At 40.5% G+C, this 19,591-nt stretch overlaps 2 protein-coding genes and 2 long non-coding RNA genes across 4 annotated transcripts; all 4 read left to right on the plus strand.

Annotated features, from left to right (window-relative positions):
- Positions 1 to 254: 254 nt before the first annotated feature.
- On the plus strand, positions 255 to 3,293 carry LOC109761071 (patatin-like protein 2). Its single transcript, XM_020319863.3, has 5 exons — positions 255 to 471; positions 586 to 764; positions 889 to 1,078; positions 1,677 to 1,838; positions 1,940 to 3,293. Exons 1-5 carry the CDS (start codon positions 325 to 327, stop codon positions 2,474 to 2,476), a joined length of 1,215 nt encoding a protein of 404 aa, XP_020175452.1. The 5' UTR covers positions 255 to 324; the 3' UTR covers positions 2,477 to 3,293.
- A 1,745-nt stretch (positions 3,294 to 5,038) lies between these two features.
- Positions 5,039 to 6,470, plus strand: LOC141041966 (uncharacterized). The gene is made up of 2 exons (XR_012203755.1): positions 5,039 to 5,517; positions 6,323 to 6,470. It is a non-coding gene; the product is annotated as an uncharacterized lncRNA (long non-coding RNA).
- A 1,421-nt stretch (positions 6,471 to 7,891) lies between these two features.
- Positions 7,892 to 11,138, plus strand: LOC141040803 (uncharacterized). Its single transcript, XM_073506923.1, has 3 exons — positions 7,892 to 8,936; positions 10,659 to 11,046; positions 11,135 to 11,138. Exons 1-3 carry the CDS (start codon positions 7,892 to 7,894, stop codon positions 11,136 to 11,138), a joined length of 1,437 nt encoding a protein of 478 aa, XP_073363024.1.
- Positions 11,139 to 12,243: 1,105 nt separating this feature from the next.
- Positions 12,244 to 13,777, plus strand: LOC141041566 (uncharacterized). The gene is made up of 2 exons (XR_012202021.1): positions 12,244 to 12,823; positions 13,630 to 13,777. It is a non-coding gene; the product is annotated as an uncharacterized lncRNA (long non-coding RNA).
- The last annotated feature ends 5,814 nt before the right edge of the window (positions 13,778 to 19,591 follow it).

Raw genomic sequence — 19,591 nt, forward strand, 5'->3', positions numbered from 1 at the left:
AGCAAAACAGAACACTTTTGTGTATATCAGTCGTAAAAAAATTTAAAAGCTCGACTGTATGCATTCTCAAACGACTATATATTGAACAATTATTTAACTCCAGAGGTAATACTATTGTAATATTATAGTTAGTTGGTTTTTGTTCCTTTGTCTGATTTTGTAGTTAACAATAACCCCTGCTTTTGAGCCAATCCTGTTGCTTCTTAATTCAGTTGTTTCCAGACATGTCTATATAACAAGTTTCTTCCTTCAGTATGCTTTGCCACATCCTGCCCTTCACTTTTAATTCGTAGCTTGGGGCTTGGCTCGTCTATCGGACTCTAAATGGCAAGTGGTAGTTCTTCGGAAGAAGGAGCACGCCAGAACTCCGCCGACAAGGACAAGCTGATCACCGTTCTGAGCATCGATGGCGGCGGCGTCAGAGGGATCATTCCAGCTACCATCCTTGCCTTCCTTGGAGAGGAATTCAAGGTAAGATATATGCCTACAAGCTCATCTACTTTGTCATCAAGTATGTTTGTCTACTGTTTCCAGAAGAACACTAGATGTTACTGTGTTATGTGAACTCCTGCACTATCCATGTAGAAACTGGATGGGCCAGAAGCTAGGATCGCAGACTACTTTGACGTCGTCGCCGGCACGAGCACCGGCGGCCTCTTGACGGTGATGCTCACGGCGCCAGATAAGAACGGGCGGCCCTTGTTCGATGCCAAGGAGCTGGCTCAGTTCTACATCGATGAGTCACCGAAGATCTTCCCACAGAAGTAACTGAAACATTGGATGTCCATATCATCATAAGACTAGCTTTGTTTACTGTTCTACCATGTTTTTAGAGTACTACAACATCATTTCACCCTATCAAAGTGCAATTCCAATGCCAAGTTGCAGGAACTCATTCTTCGGCAAGATTGGCACAGCTCTGAGGATGGTGCGCGGGCCCAAATACAACGGCAAGTACCTCCATGCGCTGCTTCGTCGGTACCTCGGCGAGACGAAGCTGGATGGGACGCTGACCAATGTGGTCATCCCGACCTTCGATATCGCATACCTGCAACCCACGATTTTCTCAAGCTTTCAGGTATATAGATCGCACATCTGATTGTTCTATATATGCACATGAAATTAGCTACAAGTCGAAAAATGTGCCACCGAATTAAAAAATGCTCAAAAATGTGAGCAGTCGTCAGTCGAACCTATTGAATTTCGGCCATGGCCAGCTTATTGTTGTTCTCGTAGGATGCATTTAGACCCTTTCAAGATTTTGTCTCTTTAGCTTCTACTTACGGAGAACTAAAGATTGTTTGTTGGCTACTAATGAACAACTAGTATTATCCCTCAAAAAATTGAACAACTAGTATCATCTAAGGATTAGTACTGACCAACTGCTTCCAACGTTCGGGATTTGACATTTGACCATGGCAAATTGAACGTTTTCGGTGGCAATTTTAGTGACGTCAGGATGGCAAGTTTAGTTGGCAAACATGGCAATCTCGGATCACTAAAATTGCCATTGAAAATGTTTGATTTGCCATGGTTAAATCACAAACGTTCGGGATTTACCATCTACGTAATTTTATCAGGAAAGAAGTTAGTGACATCCTTTTTCTCTTGCAAAAATAACGTATGGTTTCTAATTAACTCCATGCATGCATGCATGAACCTGTAACAATGATCAGTTGAAGCACTCGCCTGCGAAAAACGCACTCCTGTCGGACATCGCGATCAGCACCTCCGCCGCACCGACGTTCTTCCCGGCACACTACTTCGAGACCAAGGACGACAAAGGCGAGCCGAGGGCCTTCAACCTCGTCGACGGCGGCCTCGCCGCCAACAACCCTGTAAGCTAGTTAGCGACTAACCGCCGGCCACGACACACAACAACACGTCACCCCTAAATCTCACGTACCGCATGCATGCATGTATCTTTCCTGCGTTGCAGACGCTATGCGCGATGAGCCAAGTGTCCCAGGACATCATCGTGGGGGACGGTGAGTTCTTCGTGGAGAACCCGGTGGACTACGGCAAGTTCATGGTCGTCTCCATCGGCTGCGGGCTGAACCCGAAAGAGAGCTACAGCGCCAAGGACGCCGCCAAGTGGGGAATCCTGAACTGGATCGTCAAGGACGGCACCGCCCCCATCGTCGACATGTTCAACGCCGCCAGCGCCGACATGGTGGACATCCACCTCTCCGTCCTCTTCGGCGCCCTGCGCTCCTCCCACCGCTACCTGCGCATCCAGTACGATCAGCTGAGCGGGAGTGCGGGCTCCATCGACGACTGCTCGAAGGAGAACATGGACAGGCTGGTGCAGATCGGGCACGAGCTCCTCAGGAAGAACGTGTCCCGGGTGGACCTGGAGACCGGCCGCAACGTGGAGATGCCTGGCCAGGGCACCAACGCGGAGCAGCTCGCCAGGTTCGCAAAGCAGCTCTCCGACGAGCGCCGCCGCCGCAAAAAGGCGCTTCAGGTTAACTAGCAGCTGGCCGCCGGCTCGCTCTACTGTGTTGAATCTTGCTCGTTTGGTGGATGTTTTCCATTCAGTTCTTTTTCTTGGTACAGCGATGTACAGTAATATTGTACAGTTATGTGATAGTATTGTGCCACGGTTGGAAAATAAACTAAGGGTGTTCCTGTTTTGCTGGAGCGAGTGTTGATCACATTATTTGCCTTGTTTCCCGACTATCTTTCAGTCCAATACTCCTTTGAGTCTAACACAGATTCGATTAGACGAAGCTAACGAACTCATAGTCGTGTGCTTTGCCAACAAGAAACCTCGGTGCAACGACCCGGACAAGCATGATTTCAGCCGGATTGGCTTAACTTGTAGGCTGAGGAGACTGACCAATCACATGGGCAGCATGAGATAATGTTTGAGCCGTGCATTGGTTTAACTTGCAGGCAGAGAACACCTGCTATCCTAATCCACTTCGCATTTCATATTTCAGCCGTGTCTCTGGAGGAGCGCGTGCATTGATAAACAAAGGGATAAGTATATTTTTCGTCCTCGAACTCTCTCCAAAGTATAGAAATCGTCCCTTAATTCCAAAACCACCAAAACTCAGTCCCTCAACTATTTAAACCGGATAATTTTCGTCCCTCATAATGCCGAAGGTGGTTTTGGTTCAACGTGAACAGTAACTTTGTGAATAGTAATTCGAAAAAAATAGCAAAAAAATCACAAAAATCTGAGATTTACGGCATTCAAGATACTCGGTTGGGCAAAGTGTGTGCAAATTTTTGTGCAGTTTGGAAAATCCAGAAGCTCGTGACAGAGAAAAAAGAAAAAATGTACGTTGATGAACAGTTAATTTGAAAAAATAGCAAACAAAATTTGAAAAATATGATTTTTTTTTTTGGCTTCAATGATGCTCAGGTGCTCAAGGTGTGTGCAATTTTTCATGCTGTTTGGACATTTAGGAGCTCGTGGAAAAAAAACAGAAATTGACTCGGAAATAAACTTTGAAAAAGTGAACTGTTTTTTTTTTGCTAGAGCTCCTCGGATGCCATTTGATCACAAAAAATTGCACGCAGCCTGCGCACCCAAGAATCTTGGATGCCAAAAAAATTCATATTTTTTTGAATTTGTTTGCTTTTTTTTTTGAATTTACTGTTCACCAACGTACATATTTACTATTTTTTTCGTTCTCACAATCTCCTGGAATGTCCAAACAGCACAAAAATTTGCGCGCATCTTGGGCACCTGAGTATATTTGATCCCACAAATTTTTTGATTGGTTTTACTATCTTTTCCGAATTTACTGTTCACCGATTTACTGTTCATGCCGGACGGAAACCGCTCGAGGGACTAAACTTATCCGGTTTTAAAAGTTGAGGGACTATGTTTTGGTGATTTTGGAGTTGAGGGACGATTTCTAAACTATTGGAAGAGTTGATGGACGAAAAATATACTTATCCCATAAACAAATGATGCAAGTAGTATATACTTTTAGGGGAACAAATGATGTCACTTAGTTGTTGCCCAGTTGAAGTTTTGCATTTGTATACATGGACAAAGCGCGTCATGAAGTACTAATGTTATGTTTACTGTGGAATCTCATTGTCTTACTCAAGGTGACCGTAATCCTCCTCGCGACTAACTATAATGCATGCGTTCACGTCATCCATATTTGCTGGTCAGCGCTGGTACTGTGATTCATTCAGGAAAGCTACTACTTATATACGTGTTTTATATGGATTGCTTTGAAGTGGTATACAGTATACACGATATTGTGATGAAGAACAACCACTTTTTTGGCAAAGATATGAAGACACAATGAAGAACGAACGAACACAATTGCTTCACGAGTCCCAAACATGTTCTAAGAGCATATGATGCAAAAATAGGGCTAATACAAAAAAAAAATTAGGGCATTTGGACCAAAAGCACCGCTCTAGCAAAACAGCCGCACGACTACCGCAAAACAAACCCGCGCAACAATCGATTCTGGCCACCACCGTCCCCCCCCCCCCCCCCCTCCCCTGGTGCTGCCGTGTCGGATCCATTCTCCGCCTCGACCAAATCAGTGGCCAGCCCACCCCCACCCCATTTGGTCGCCACCGTGTCGACCGATTCCGGCCATAGTCGCATGGCCCCGCGTCGAATCCATCTGTCGCACCGACAGAATCGGCCACAACACCACCCCATTCGGCTGCCACCGCATCGGGCGCCGCGTCGACCAGCTTCAACAACAACCGCCCGCACTGGATGCTTGCCGCGACACTCTCTGAGGATGATGTCGTGCCGCTGCCCGCGACTAGCACGGGCTTCTGCGGCATTTGTCTTCGGCAATCCGGCCGCTACATCGCCAAACTCTTGAGTGACGGGCGGCGGACGCAGCTTGGCATCTACGACACAACGGAGCTCGCCGCCCACGCGTACAACCTCGTTGCTTGGAGGTTCCGCTGACCGAGGTCCAAGCTCAACTTTCTGGATGTTCCGAGTGTCAAGGAGGCGAAGTTTCTTGCTCTCGATGTGTCGTTTGTGTCTCTGTAATACCCGTGTTTATTAGTATAAATAAGATCTTGTATTGTGGTAAATTAACAAAATTAGCAGAATGTTGGAGTAGTAATTATAAGCTTAATTAGATAAAATCAATCATTGGCAATCATTGGTTAGTACTAAGTAAGAGTAGTCAACTTAATTCCTTAGTGTGGAAGGATATGCATTACAAGAACATGCTTGTAGAGCCTTCGAGTAGGAGGGCCACGTGTGGGTGTGGTACAAGATATTTAGCAGCTCAAGTTTGCACTTATCTGTAGCATTTAATGCTCTGTTGGAGTCAGCTAGGCACGTGTAATGTAAAAGTACAAACAGCTGTAAAACTAGAGACACCGAGGCTGCTGAGTTACACTTATCCAGCTCCATTCCCTACCCTACCATGCCTATAAATAGATGGGCAAGAGCACGCTGTAGTACTCATCCCAACATACAAACCAGTTCACTAGCTAGCTTTGCATGGAGTAGAATCACACTGATCGGCAAGAGCGCTCGGAGGAAGCAGCGAGTCAGCGAGTCAGGCAAGCATGCGTTCCATCTAGCCTTTCTAGCTGTCCTATTCCTTGTTTGTCTCACTATTCATGCCATGCTCTATATCTAGTAGTACTTCTCAAGCTCTATAATGTGCACTGTTCGTATGATTTGATTCCTGTACATCTCTTGAAGCTAGCATGCATACCCTACCTTTTTGGTTTATGATCACGGTGGAGAAATCATTGGTACATGCATGTGAGCACATGGATTAATGGCTCATGCATGGATGGTTGGTTCTGTGAAAAGCCTAGAGATATTTATCTTGGTCTTGCATGTATTTCCTCTTGCTAATCTTTGTCTAGTAAATTTTATAAAAATCTGGTATCACGACGGCAAACGTATTGTACCGGTCACAGTTCAGGTATGGGACTGTCTGAGTTCTCCGCTAAGAACGCCACTCGTTCGGAAGCGTGTCGATGATGGATCCGTAGGAGCGATCGACACTAGTAAGTCGAGTGGTTGGTTCTTGGGGGAATAAAGAGCTCTGCTCTACTAGCGCCTGTGTGGTTCTAGTCGAGGCTGTCGACGTCAGAGTACCCCTCTTAAAAGCGTAAAAGTGTGAAATTTTCACCCTGTGACTCCCGGGTTGGGAAGCTTGCGGTCATATGTGATGCCAGTTATTTCTTTTCTTTTCTTTAAATTAATCTCCATTATCTTCCTGTGCCATCAAACTCTTTTTTTTACAACTAACCCTTGTGTTTTGTCACTTTTGCCGAGAGAAGTTCCTTTGTATCCGTGTGCTTGCTGAGTATGAGATCATACTCATTCTTGCTATTGTTGTTGATTTTGCAGAAGTAGCAAATGATGGATGTGCTGATGAGAATGATGAACAGTAGGAGTAGCTCTACGGGTTGGGAATAAATAAAGGAGTTGCATGTATCATAACCTTTGTAATAGCTAGTAATGAATAAAGTTGGCTCTTGTGCATATTAGAAAATAATTTGTTTACTAGCCTAACATGCTTATAAATCAGATTTATAAGCATGTGGCGATTGTCACGGCTAAGACTCACTTGGGGCGTGACAATTTTATTGGCATCAGAGCCAGGGTTTAGGAAAAAAAAAGAATAAGAGGAAAAAAAAAGAATAAACACTAATGTGGGTTTAACTAAGGGGATGGTCTAGGCATGTAAAAGTAGGAATTGATGATTAATTGAATGCTTATTTTTCTGTGCTTAATTAGCATGTTTGATATGTAGTCTGTATTTATTTTTGAACTAACTGTGTGCTGAAAGCAGGGATGGATGAGTATACAATCTTCCATCTCAACTTTGTGAGCATATTAGAGGAGGTAGCTGAACATTTCCATTTGGAGCCGCCAGTAGTGTCGACAGTGAAGCGTCTTGAGGGCGAAGGGTACCAAGGTGCAGTACATTTGCAGCTCACCCCAGATGATGATAGTTCTTATAAGACCATCTATGGGTATGGTGAAGATGCTAAAGATGCTGGCAACTTTGCTGCACGGGAAGCACTCAAGTTTCTTCATTTTTCTGTTAACTTTGCTTTGGTGGACCTGCATATGTATGAGTACTGGGAGGTACTACTAACTCTAGTGCAGAAGGAACAGCAACACCACATAGAGATGACACAACTAAACCAGTATCATGAGGCTTGTCGGCAGCATGAGTTGGAGTATCTTGAGCAAGAACATGATGACTGTGTTTATGAGATCAAGCATGACCTCAACCTCCAGATAGAGGACAGGGATCGTTGGCTCGAAATAGAAGAACACAAGAGTAAGAAACTGAGGCTGGAGCGTGATCAGTTGGAGGAGTTGACCAACAAGCAGGAGAGCAAAATCATGGAGCTAATGACAGAGAACAGAAGCCTCCGTGAGAAGCTGGCGGAAAAGCTACAGGCTGGCGGAAAAGCTACAGTCGCATGAATAGGATGCGAACAGTGGCACTTGGAGATATGAAGCAACTGTTCCTAGCTTCTAAATAAATAGTCGTAGTAGTACTGTTTGTATATAGCCTGCTAGGAACTGTTCTGGTAGTAGCCTTTTGACTAGCTAGCACTAGCTTTTGTTGACAACTCTAGTAGTATGGGTGTCTATAGTAGAGTGGCTGAAGGGAAACGTGGATGGCAGCAACACATCTAGTAGATATGATGTGTAATTTTGATTGTACTACTGCTTTCCTCTTTATTAATCAGCTAGACCTGGTATATATGTATATGATGCATGCTCTAATGTTGACAACTTTATTTATTTCTTCCTCTAGTATTATAGATGGTTAGTCACAATGGAGATTTCTCAGCATCACACTCCGGTGATGGCCGGAATGCACTAGCAGCTGCAGCAGAGCAACCACTTCCAAATGAGTTGCTTATAAATATTTTGCAACGTCAAGAACAAACCCAAATGAAGCAGACTGAAATTCTGGAATATATAGTGCAGCAGTCAACTAAAGGAAAGGAGTCGTTCGATGGAGACAAACAGGGCGCATTACGTGAGTTTCGTCGACTTAAGCCTCCTGTTTTCCAAGGTAGTGCAAACCCAATTGAGGCCAAGGACTGGCTAACAGAAATAGAGAAAAGTTTTGATGCCATGCATTGCCCTGATGAAGAGAAGGTTACATTAGCCACGTTTATGCTTCAAGGTGGGGCATTTGATTGGTGGACAATGCATAAAAAGAAGTATCCTGAGGGCTATCTATTCACATGGGAATCATTTAAGGAAGAGTTCTATAGAAAGTATTTTCCGGAGAGCGTACAAAGGAAAATGGAGCTATCATTTTTACAGTTAAAACAGGACCAGAAATCTGTTGCAGAATATGAAATAGAATTTTCTAGACTTGCTCGTTATGCCTCTGTTTATGTCCAAAATGATGAAGCTAAAGCTCGGCGTTTCGCGCAAGGACTTCGCCAACCAATTAAGTCTCGAGTGGAGGTGTTCGAGCTCAAGTCCTTCCGAGATGTTGCTAACAAGGCATTAACTGTAGAACAAGCATATGTGGAAGAACAAGACGAAGTGGAGCAGCAGCGTAAGAGGATCAAGGTTGACCATGGAAATCAAGGGAACATACAGAAAAAGATGCAGCAGAATTGGCGTCCGAACAACCGCCCAGTAGCCCAGCCTAGACGCAATAACTGTGTTATTTGTCATGGGAATCACACAGCATTCCAGTGCGAGTATCGTCATGGGAAATGTTTTAGGTGCGGCAGAGAAGGACACATGATCAGTCAGTGCCACAGTTCACCGGATCAGAATATGTCAAAGTCCATTGCACCAAAGCCTTTGCCAGCACCGAAAGCTCCATTATACTTACCTGCACCCCCTACTAACTCAAGTGGACCCTCCCAGCGCATGAATAGTTATTCTGGAAACAGGAAGCAGACAAATTCACGTGCAAAGGTGAATCACTTGACCCGTCATGATGCAGATGAGGACAACAATGTGATTACAGGTACACTTCAAGTATGCTCACACAATGCATTCACTTTATTTGATACCGGTGCTACACATTCATTTATATCCTCAAAATTTATCGATAGTCATGGATTAGAAAGTATCCCTTTAAAGAAAAGGATACATGTGGAATCCCCGATGACAGAAATAATAGCCAAGAACATTTGTGTTGCATATCCTATAGTAATAAAAGGGCAAGAATTTTTGGTTGATTTAATAGTACTAGATATGCATGATTTTGATATTATACTGGGCATGGATTGGCTAGCTAAGAATCAAGCGAACATAGACTGCCAGAGAAAACGAGTGATAATTCAGGTACCTGGTCAGCGTAAAATCATTTATCAAGCGAAGCATACAACTTTTGACTGCTCGTTTAGCATGAATTTAGAAGTGAAAGAAAAGGATATCAAAGAAATACCAGTCGTAAGAAATTTTCCCGATGTTTTTCCGAGTGAATTACCTGGATTACCACCGGATCGAGAAATTGAATTCTGTATAGACTTAACTCCGGGTACTGCTCCTATCTCAAAGAGTCCGTACAGAATGTCACCTGCTGAACTAAAGGAGTTGAAGAGGCAGATTAAGGAGCTAGAAGAAAAACAATTCATTCGACCTAGCATGTCACCATGGGGCGCTCCGGTGTTGTTTGTGAAAAAGAAGGACGGGAGTTGGCGACTTTGTGTGGATTATCGGGAGCTAAACAAGGTAACTATTAAGAACCGATATCCATTACCAAGAATTGATGATTTGTTCGATCAATTACAAGGGTCTCGAGTATTTTCAAAGATCGATTTGCAGTCAGGATATCATCAGTTAAAAACAAAGGATGGAGATATTCCAAAAACAGCGTTCCGCACAAGATATGGGCATTATGAGTATGTTGTTATGCCATTCGGATTAACAAATGCCCCCGCGGCCTTCATGGATTTGATGAACCGAGTGTTCAGACCATTTTTGGATCAGTTCGTAGTTGTTTTTATTGATGATATTTTGATTTATTCAAAGACAGAAGAAGAGCATGCTCAACACCTAGAAATAGTTCTTCAGACATTAAGGAAGCATAAATTATATGCAAAACTGAAGAAATGTGATTTCTGGTTAAATAAGGTGTCTTTTCTAGGACACATTATTTCAGGGGAAGGAATATCACCAGATCCAACAAAAATTCAGGCAATAGTAGATTGGAAGAGGCCAACCACCGTTACAGAAATAAGAAGTTTCTTGGGATTAGCAGGTTATTACCGAAGATTTATCGAAGGCTTTGCACAGCTAGCAGCACCATTGACACAGCTCACTCGAAAAGGGACAAAATTTATTTGGGATGAAAAATGTGAAGAAAACTTCCAAGAATTAAAGCAGCGATTGGTGACGGCCCCTGTTCTAGCAGTGCCAATAAGTGGAATTGGATTTACTATATTCTGTGATGCTTCAAAAATAGGCTTGGGTTGTGTGCTTATGCAAAACAATAAGGTAATTGCTTATGCTTCTCGACAGCTAAAGACACATGAGAAAAATTATCCGACTCATGATTTGGAATTGGGTGCTGTCATCTTTGCATTAAAAATATGGAGGCATTATTTGTATGGAGAACGCTGTGAAATTTATACAGATCATAAGAGCCTGAAATACATATTCACCCAGAAGGAATTAAACATGCGACAACGAAGGTGGCTAGAGTTACTTAAGGATTATGATATCAACATAAATTACCATCCAGGTAAAGCTAACGTTGTGGCTGATGCACTTAGTAGAAAGACTGCTTGCAACATGGCATGTCTAATTACTACACAAAGAGACATTTTGAGGGACATGGAGAAATTGGGTATAGAAGTATATGTACGTGATTCAACTAGCACTGTCATGGCATTACAAGTCAAGCCTGATCTGCAAGACAAAATCCGGATGAAACAAATGGACGACCCATTTCTTTTGAACCTCCGAAAGGGGATAGAACAAGGAAAGCCATTGGAGTTTCATATAAGAAGTGATGGGTCAGTATGGCTGAGGAACCGCATATGTGTCCCCGACCAGTCAGATTTAAAGTTGGAAATTATGCAAGAGGCACACTCCACACCATACACCGTGCACCCAGGGAGCACAAAGATGTATCATGACATTAAAGGGAATTTTTGGTGGCCCAACATGAAGAGAGAAATAGCAAAATTTGTTTTAGAATGTCCAATATGTCAGCAGGTAAAGGTAGACCATCAAAAACCAGCCGGTCTTCTACAACCTTTAAAAATCCCGACTTGGAAATGGGAAGAAATTAGTATGGATTTTGTCACGGGTCTACCTCGAACTTCTGCAGGATACGATGCTATATGGGTCATAGTAGACAGATTGACCAAAGTGGCACAATTTATCCCAGTAAAGAAAAAAATTTCTCTTGAAAAATTAGCTAAATTATACATCAAGGAGATAGTTGCTAATTATGGAGTTCCTATTGACATTACATCTGATCGAGATCCGAGATTTGTCTCAAGATTTTGGAAAAGTTTACATAAGGCATTGGGAACAAAGTTAAATTTTAGTACGGCGTATCATCCTCAATCTGATGGACAGTCAGAACGAGTTATACAAATATTGGAGGATATGTTGCGAGCAAGTGTATTAGACTTCAAGGAAAAATGGGATGAATCACTTCCTCTGGTAAAATTCGCATACAATAATAGTTATCAGTCAAGTATTAAAATGGCTCCTTATGAAGCATTATATGGCAAGAGGTGTCGCTCTCCAATCTGCTGGGAAGAAATAGGAGAAAGGAAATATCTAGGCCCAGATTTAGTTCAACAGGCCGAGGAAAAATTACAAATTATTCGTGAGCACCTAAAGGCAGCACAAAGTCGACAAAAGACTCAAGCGGATAAAAAGCGCAGAGAAGTTGAGTTTAAGGCAGGAGATTTTGTCTATCTGAAAGTTTCTCCAAAGAAAGGGACGAGACGTTTTGGCCTACGTGGAAAATTGAGTCCAAGATATGTCGGGCCATTTCAAATCATTAATAAAGTTGGAGCTGTCGCTTATCGTCTGGAATTACCCCCAAATTTATCAGGGATACACAACGTGTTCCATGTATCCACTTTAAAGAAGTGTGAACTCCCACCAAAAACAGTAGAATTACCACTCACGGAGCTGCAGCCGGATCTATCCTATGAAGAGCACCCAATAAAGATTTTGGATGTGAAAGATAGGGTAATGAGAAAAAGGACCATTCGGTTTGTAAAAGTCCAATGGAGCAACCATAAAGAGGAGGAGGCGACTTGGGAAAAAGAAGATGATTTGCGTGCATGTTTTCCGCATCTCCAGTTTATGGGTAATTAAATTTCGAGGACGAAATTTCTATAAGTAGGGGAGGATGTAATACCCGTGTTTATTAGTATAAATAAGATCTTGTATTTTGGTAAATTAACAAAATTAGCAGAATGTTGGAGTAGTAATTATAAGCTTAATTAGATAAAATCAATCATTGGCAATCATTGGTTAGTACTAAGTAAGAGTAGTCAACTTAATTCCTTAGTGTGGAAGGATATGCATTACGAGAACATGCTTGTAGAGCCTTCGAGTAGGAGGGCCACGTGTGGGTGTGGTACAAGATATTTAGCAGCTCAAGTTTGCACTTATCTGTAGCATTTAATGCTCTGTTGGAGTCAGCTAGGCACGTGTAATGTAAAAGTACAAACAGCTGTAAAACTAGAGACACCGAGGCTGCTGAGTTACACTTATCCAGCTCCATTCCCTACCCTACCATGCCTATAAATAGATGGGCAAGAGCACGCTGTAGTACTCATCCCAACATACAAACCAGTTCACTAGCTAGCTTTGCATGGAGTAGAATCACACTGATCGGCAAGAGCGCTCGGAGGAAGCAGCGAGTCAGCGAGTCAGGCAAGCATGCGTTCCATCTAGCCTTTCTAGCTGTCCTATTCCTTGTTTGTCTCACTATTCATGCCATGCTCTATATCTAGTAGTACTTCTCAAGCTCTATAATGTGCACTGTTCGTATGATTTGATTCCTGTACATCTCTTGAAGCTAGCATGCATACCCTACCTTTTTGGTTTATGATCACGGTGGAGAAATCATTGGTACATGCATGTGAGCACATGGATTAATGGCTCATGCATGGATGGTTGGTTCTGTGAAAAGCCTAGAGATATTTATCTTGGTCTTGCATGTATTTCCTCTTGCTAATCTTTGTCTAGTAAATTTTATAAAAATCTGGTATCACGACGGCAAACGTATTGTACCGGTCATAGTTCAGGTATGGGACTGTCTGAGTTCTCCGCTAAGAACGCCACTCGTTCGGAAGCGTGTCGATGATGGATCCGTAGGAGCGATCGACACTAGTAAGTCGAGTGGTCGGTTCTTGGGGGAATAAAGAGCTCTGCTCTACTAGCGCCTGTGTGGTTCTAGTCGAGGCTGTCGACGTCAGAGTACCCCTCTTAAGAGCGTAAAAGTGTGAAATTTTCACCCTGTGACTCCCGGGTTGGGAAGCTTGCGGTCATATGTGATGCCAGTTATTTCTTTTCTTTTCTTTAAATTAATCTCCATTATCTTCCTGCGCCATCAAACTCTTTTTTTTTACAACTAACCCTTGTGTTTTGTCACTTTTGCCGAGAGAAGTTCCTTTGTATCCGTGTGCTTGCTGAGTATGAGATCATACTCATTCTTGCTATTGTTGTTGATTTTGCAGAAGTAGCAAATGATGGATGTGCTGATGAGAATGATGAACAGTAGGAGTAGCTCTACGGGTTGGGAATAAATAAAGGAGTTGCATGTATCATAACCTTTGTAATAGCTAGTAATGAATAAAGTTGGCTCTTGTGCATATTAGAAAATAATTTGTTTACTAGCCTAACATGCTTATAAATCAGATTTATAAGCATGTGGCGATTGTCACGGCTAAGACTCACTTGGGGCGTGACAGTCTCACAAAGAGGAGACGGAAGACCGCCTAGTCATGGAGCAGCACACCTCCCATGAAGGTGACACGATGGCTATGACGAGGTTCGCCTAGCCCAATCCGCCACCTCTTGAAGGCGAAGCGCATATTCTTCACCAGGAGGAACGAGGAGCGCAAGAAGGAGAGGACGATCAAGAAGTAGGACGAGGCAGGCCCCTCAATGGCGATCAACATTGAGACACACAAGGACGAGTTGGACTGTGGGGATGAGCCATTCCTGGAGCTTTTGAACCGTGTCAACGACAATGATGATGATGAATAGTGCGTCATGGGTTCATAGACCTTTCGTAGTGAGTCTATCATGTTTAAGTTTGAATTCATGTTTCAACATGTATGTAGTTGTGGAGAGAGACATGCTTGGATGCCCTATTTTACATCATCTGCTACAAACAGAGAAAAATTTAGATGCCCTATTTTACATCATCCATCATCGCAAATTTTTTTTGGTGCGCTAAAAGCATCTCTAGACGTTGCCTCAGAACTGATTAAGGGAGTAAAAATTTCGTTTTGAGAATTTAAACCAGACATAACCAAATCCTTATCTGGTTTAGCCCTTCAAAAAATTTACTCCTCACATCAGCCAACGCTTATATTTACTTAGTCGCGGCTCAATCTTTGGATAAATCCCCCCTCGCCCCCCCCCCCCTCTCCCTCGCTCGAACCGCATCGATGCCGCCACCGCCCAAATCCACCCTGCACCTCCACCGGCACTCACGCCCGCACTGTAGCCACCCCGCATGCCCGCGAGCACTTCCAATCGACCGGCGCCGGCCCCGACTCCCCTGAGATGGCGGGATCTAGTCGTCAGTAGTTGCCGCCACGTGGACTTTTAGTAAGGGGTGTGCTAGTTGTGATGTCATCGAGTTCCCATCGATGCTACCAGTTAAATTGTGCTGCCAATGGGTACCTTGGCTGCCTTTCCTTTTTACGAACACATTTTTCTCAATAAAGGGCAATACTTAGTCTGTGGAACGACACATTCAGGGCCAGTTCTTTTGGGCAATTCTCTCAGAATTGACCCCCTCCCCAGCTTCTTTTTTTTACAATTCCTCAGTGATGGAGGCAGGAATAAAAAATCACGGGGGCCAAATGACTTGCACTTTTGATAACATGGGCCAAATTACACTAATACATGTATTTTCCTAAAATTTGAGAGATAGAGAGCACATATACGCACAAATTTTGAATCATGCAGGAGCCATGGGTCCTGCCAGTCTGTCATGTGTTCGCCACTAGACCCAATGTAAAAAACTAGTCGAGGAAACGAGGATCCACACCGTGTTATCTACATCTATATCTATACCAATACAAAAAGGCCCAAAGGAGCATATCCAACTAACCATGGTCTTCAAATCATGTCAATTTAATGATCTAGATTGCTCTAGTGGCAAGCACTCAGCATTCTTAGCGTGCAATCAATATCATACGAGATATCAATGTCACTGCTACTCACATAATTGGCATGCAATCAATATTCTATCTAGAATCAAGATGCACCTAATATTCTTCAAAATATCAATGTTCATTGCATGTACTACTCATTTACTAGTTACAATAAATAAAAGCAAAAAGGGAATGGCACCGAAATGACATGCTCAAGCTACCAACAGTAATAGGCAAGCAAAACTCAACTAAATTTGATATTGTTGGTTCAAACCAGCAACTATCAGTTTGAATAACTTCTCCTTACATGTTTTAAGCATGGGTATATCGAGGCATTTAGCTAGTGAATTTTGGGGTCATTTAGCTAGTATTTTACACAATGTTTTGAGGGGATTATAGCATGGGCACACAAAAGATATTTGTTGTACATTGCAAGCGTTACTAGCGTATAAGCCGGCGGGGCCTTGGCGTGGGTTAGCCTAGTACGGCGAGGGCACTGAAGCATAATTTGCAGCAGTTTTCCTTCAATGTTTTTCTTGAGTCGGTTTTCGTTGTTTTGTTTTTTCGCAGGAGCTGATTTTGTGGTTTCAACTTTTTTCTCTAGTTTCACTCTTTATTTCTTTGTTTGTTTTCTCTTTCTTTCTCCTTATCAGTTTTTCTTTGTTCTCCAGTTTATTATTTTTCTAGTTTATGTTCAAATTTGATAAAAAAAATTCATAAATACATGAGCAATTTAAAAGGCATGAGCACTTTTAAAATATATGATCATTTTCTTTGAAATACATGTATGTCTTTTAGTTACATGAACAATTTTTAAATTTTTACAGAGACAATATTCAGTTTCGTGAACATTTTTTGGTTAAATTAACATTTTTGTAAAGGAAATGTATATGATATTTTTATAAATAGGAAACAAGTCTATTTAAAAATTCACAATACATGAACAATTTTGAAAATGCACTAGCACTTCCTTAAGAAACTTGAAATTTTCATGTAAATGATACATTTTTAAATTCACAATACATGACCATATTTTTTACCATTAAAAGCGATCTTTATAAGAAAATATTATCATTAACTTAAAGTACTCGTTACATCGTCCACTAAGGTAAACAAATGTGGGGGTATATCCAACCACAAAGTTCGGTGGACTATCCCTCACAAAGCAAGCTAGGTCACGTGCAACTGTATTTCACTCTCTATTACCGCTGGAGCTATGCCTCGCTTATTGTGAGACGTAGCTCTGACTCGCCTCTCGCACGAGGTTAATTGACCGGCCTAGTACCGTAGCTACCTCTGTGGGATTTTTTCTGTGCTTTTATTTTATTTTGGTTTTCACCGTTTGCACCATTTATTTCTTTTTCTCTTCCCCTTTTTTTCCAGGTTTCTTTGTTTTCGTTTGTTTCTTTCTTCAATTTTCATCGATTTTCTTTGGGGTGTTTCAACACATGTGAACTTTTTTCGTACATGCTATATTTTTTTTGTATACAACTGGAACCGTTTTTATAGACAGTTATCATTTTCGAAATACATGCTTGTGTATATATTTTGGTTTATCTAAAACTATTTTTTACAAGTTTAACATTTTTCAAATACATGTTTAACATTTTTTTAAATACATGTTTCAAACATTAATATGTGTTAAACATTTCCCAAGTATACATTCAAATATATTTGGAATGATCTAAAACTGTACGAATATTTCTTACTTTGTATAAACATGTTTTAAAATGACATAAACATATTTTTGAAATGCATGAACATTTTAAAAAAAGTTTTTGAGGCAATGAACATTCTTTTAAATGTAGTGTACATGTTTTTAACGGGATGCAACATATTTCTTGGAAATATACATGAGCATTTTATTTACATTGTATAATGTTTGTTAAAAAATGTCACGAGCATTCCTCGAAACGTGTGAAAATTTCTTTAATATCACATACATGTTCTTTTGAATGGTACATGCATTTCGTAAAAGTTTAACGAACAATTTTTATATTTTCCATGAACACTTTTATAGTTTTAACTAAATTATTTTTTTATAATATATATATTTAGAATTCAAAACTATAAACAAAGATAAAAAAGAAGAAGAATAAAAAGACATGTGTGATGTCAGCGTGATGAGCCGACCTAGCTACTGGCCGGCCCAGTCCCAGCTCCCCTGTACGCGAGCAGAGATACTATTTCGCATAAAGTGAGACATAGTCGCGCCCCTCTATTGCAGAGCTAAATGATGAACTCTCCAAATTCTTGAACAAATTCTTCACATTCAGTTAAAGTGTTATATGAATAAATGAGATAAATATTATGTTTTCTAAATGAAAACGAAATCGTTGCTAATGGGCGGTACGAAGATCAGACGTGAACGGGTGCGGGAGCTATACGTCCCCCGTACCGAGATGTAATGCGTCGTGCCTACAAGGCGGTCTTATTGGGCTAGCCTAATACTGTAGCAGGGAGCGTGCGTTTTCTGTGGTCTTTTTTTCGCATTGATTTTTTTTCATTTTTCTACGTTTTTTCTTCAGTTTCATTTTCCTTTTGTTCTTTGGTTTTATTTGTTTCTTTCTTTAGTTTTCATCGGTTTTGTTCAGTTTTTTCTTTTCTTATCTATTCTTTTTTCCAACACATGTCTACTTTTTTCATACACATTGCACATTTTTATACATATTTAGTGTTTTTTGAATACATCATTAACATTTTTTCAAATATATTTTTGATCTCTATTTTGTTTTCATACATATTTTGTATTTTTCGTTTCATCTATTTTTTTATATGTTTAACATTTTGAAGTGCAGGATTTACATTTCCTCATATATATATATATATTTTTTAAATCCAATATTTCATACTCCATCCGTCCTGAATTACTTGTGGCAAAAAGATGTATCTAGAACTAAAATACATCTAGATACATTCATTTCTATGACAAGTAATTTCGGACGAAGGGAGTATACATCTAAAACATTTCATATACATTTGACATTTTCAAGTACATTATTTATATTTATGCAAATACTTCTTTTGAACATTTTTCTTATATGTGTTAAACATTTTTCAAGCACGTTGAAACAATTTTTTGTGTAATACATACTTTTTCTGGAAACTACCCAAACAGTTTTTACATTGGATAAACATGTTTTAAATGTCACAAAACATTTGTTTGAAACATGTGAAAATTTTACTAAATGTAATTTATATTTATTTTATGATAGGAAACATTTATTTTGAATTAGATGAACATTTTTTTACATTCTATACACATTTAAAAATTGTCTCGTATATTTTTTAAAGGTGCGATGGAGAATTGAAAAAATTATATAAATTATTCCCTTCGTCTCATAATATAAGATGCTATTACAAATATTTAGTAATGTTTTTAGTATTTTTAAATGTATAAAGAAAATAAAGAAAACAAGAAAGACACATACACAATGTTAGCGTTGGAAAACTAGATCGTTACTAGGCTGGCATACTACTGGCTCCCTGCAGGCTTTCTTCTGTCTCGCGTCAAGCGAGGCATAGACTCCGAGTGCACGGGCGGCGCGGTTTTTCTATTTGAACTTCGGGCGGCCTGAGCCCGGGGGCTGTTGCGAGAGGTGACATTTACATTTGTCTATATGCTTGTTTTGAATGTTTTTCCAATATTTCATACTCCATCCGCCCTGAATTACTCGTGGTAGAAATGGATGTATCTAGGACTAAAATACATCTAGATACATCCATTTCTATGAAAAGTATTTCTGGACGCAGGGAGTATACATCTAAAATATTTTCATATACATTTAACATTGTCAAGTACATGATTTATATTTAGGGAAATACTTGTTTTGAACATTTTTCTAACATGTGTTCAACATTTTTCAAACACACATTGAAACTTTTTTTGTATGATACAAACTTTTTCTTAAAACTACACGAACGTTTTTACATTGGATAACACATGTTTTTAAATGTCATAAAACATTTCTTTGAAACGTGTGAACATTTTCTTAAATGTAATGTATATTTTTGGGATGATAGGAAATATTTATTTTGAATTACATGATTTTTTACATTGTATAGATATCTTAAAAAAATGTCCCATATATTTTTGAAACACGTGAACAGTTTTGAAATGTCACATGTATTTTGTTTGAATGGTACAAATATTTTATAAAAGCTGAGCGGATATTTTTCTACACAGCATGAACATTTTAAATGTGCGATGAACAATTGAAAAAAATACACAAATTAATCTCTTCGTCTCATAATACAAGACATTATTTCAAATATTTAGTAATATATTTATTATTTTTTAAATATAAAA

Source organism: Aegilops tauschii, chromosome 2 (assembly GCF_002575655.3).
Source record: "Aegilops tauschii subsp. strangulata cultivar AL8/78 chromosome 2, Aet v6.0, whole genome shotgun sequence".
NCBI classification, from domain to species: Eukaryota; Viridiplantae; Streptophyta; class Magnoliopsida; order Poales; family Poaceae; genus Aegilops; species Aegilops tauschii.

Excerpts from the sequence above, each read along its gene's own strand:
- LOC109761071 (XM_020319863.3), top strand. The coding sequence starts at position 325 with ATGGCAAGTGGTAGTTCTTCGGAAGAAGGAGCACGCCAGAACTCCGCC. Across the intron at positions 765-888 it reads CCGAAGATCTTCCCACAGAA|GAACTCATTCTTCGGCAAGA; the intron begins GTAACTGAAACA and ends GCCAAGTTGCAG. Across the intron at positions 1,839-1,939 it reads GCCTCGCCGCCAACAACCCT|ACGCTATGCGCGATGAGCCA; the intron begins GTAAGCTAGTTA and ends CCTGCGTTGCAG.
- LOC141040803 (XM_073506923.1), top strand. The coding sequence starts at position 7,892 with ATGAAGCAGACTGAAATTCTGGAATATATAGTGCAGCAGTCAACTAAA. Across the intron at positions 8,937-10,658 it reads GGACAACAATGTGATTACAG|GTAAAGCTAACGTTGTGGCT; the intron begins GTACACTTCAAG and ends ATTACCATCCAG.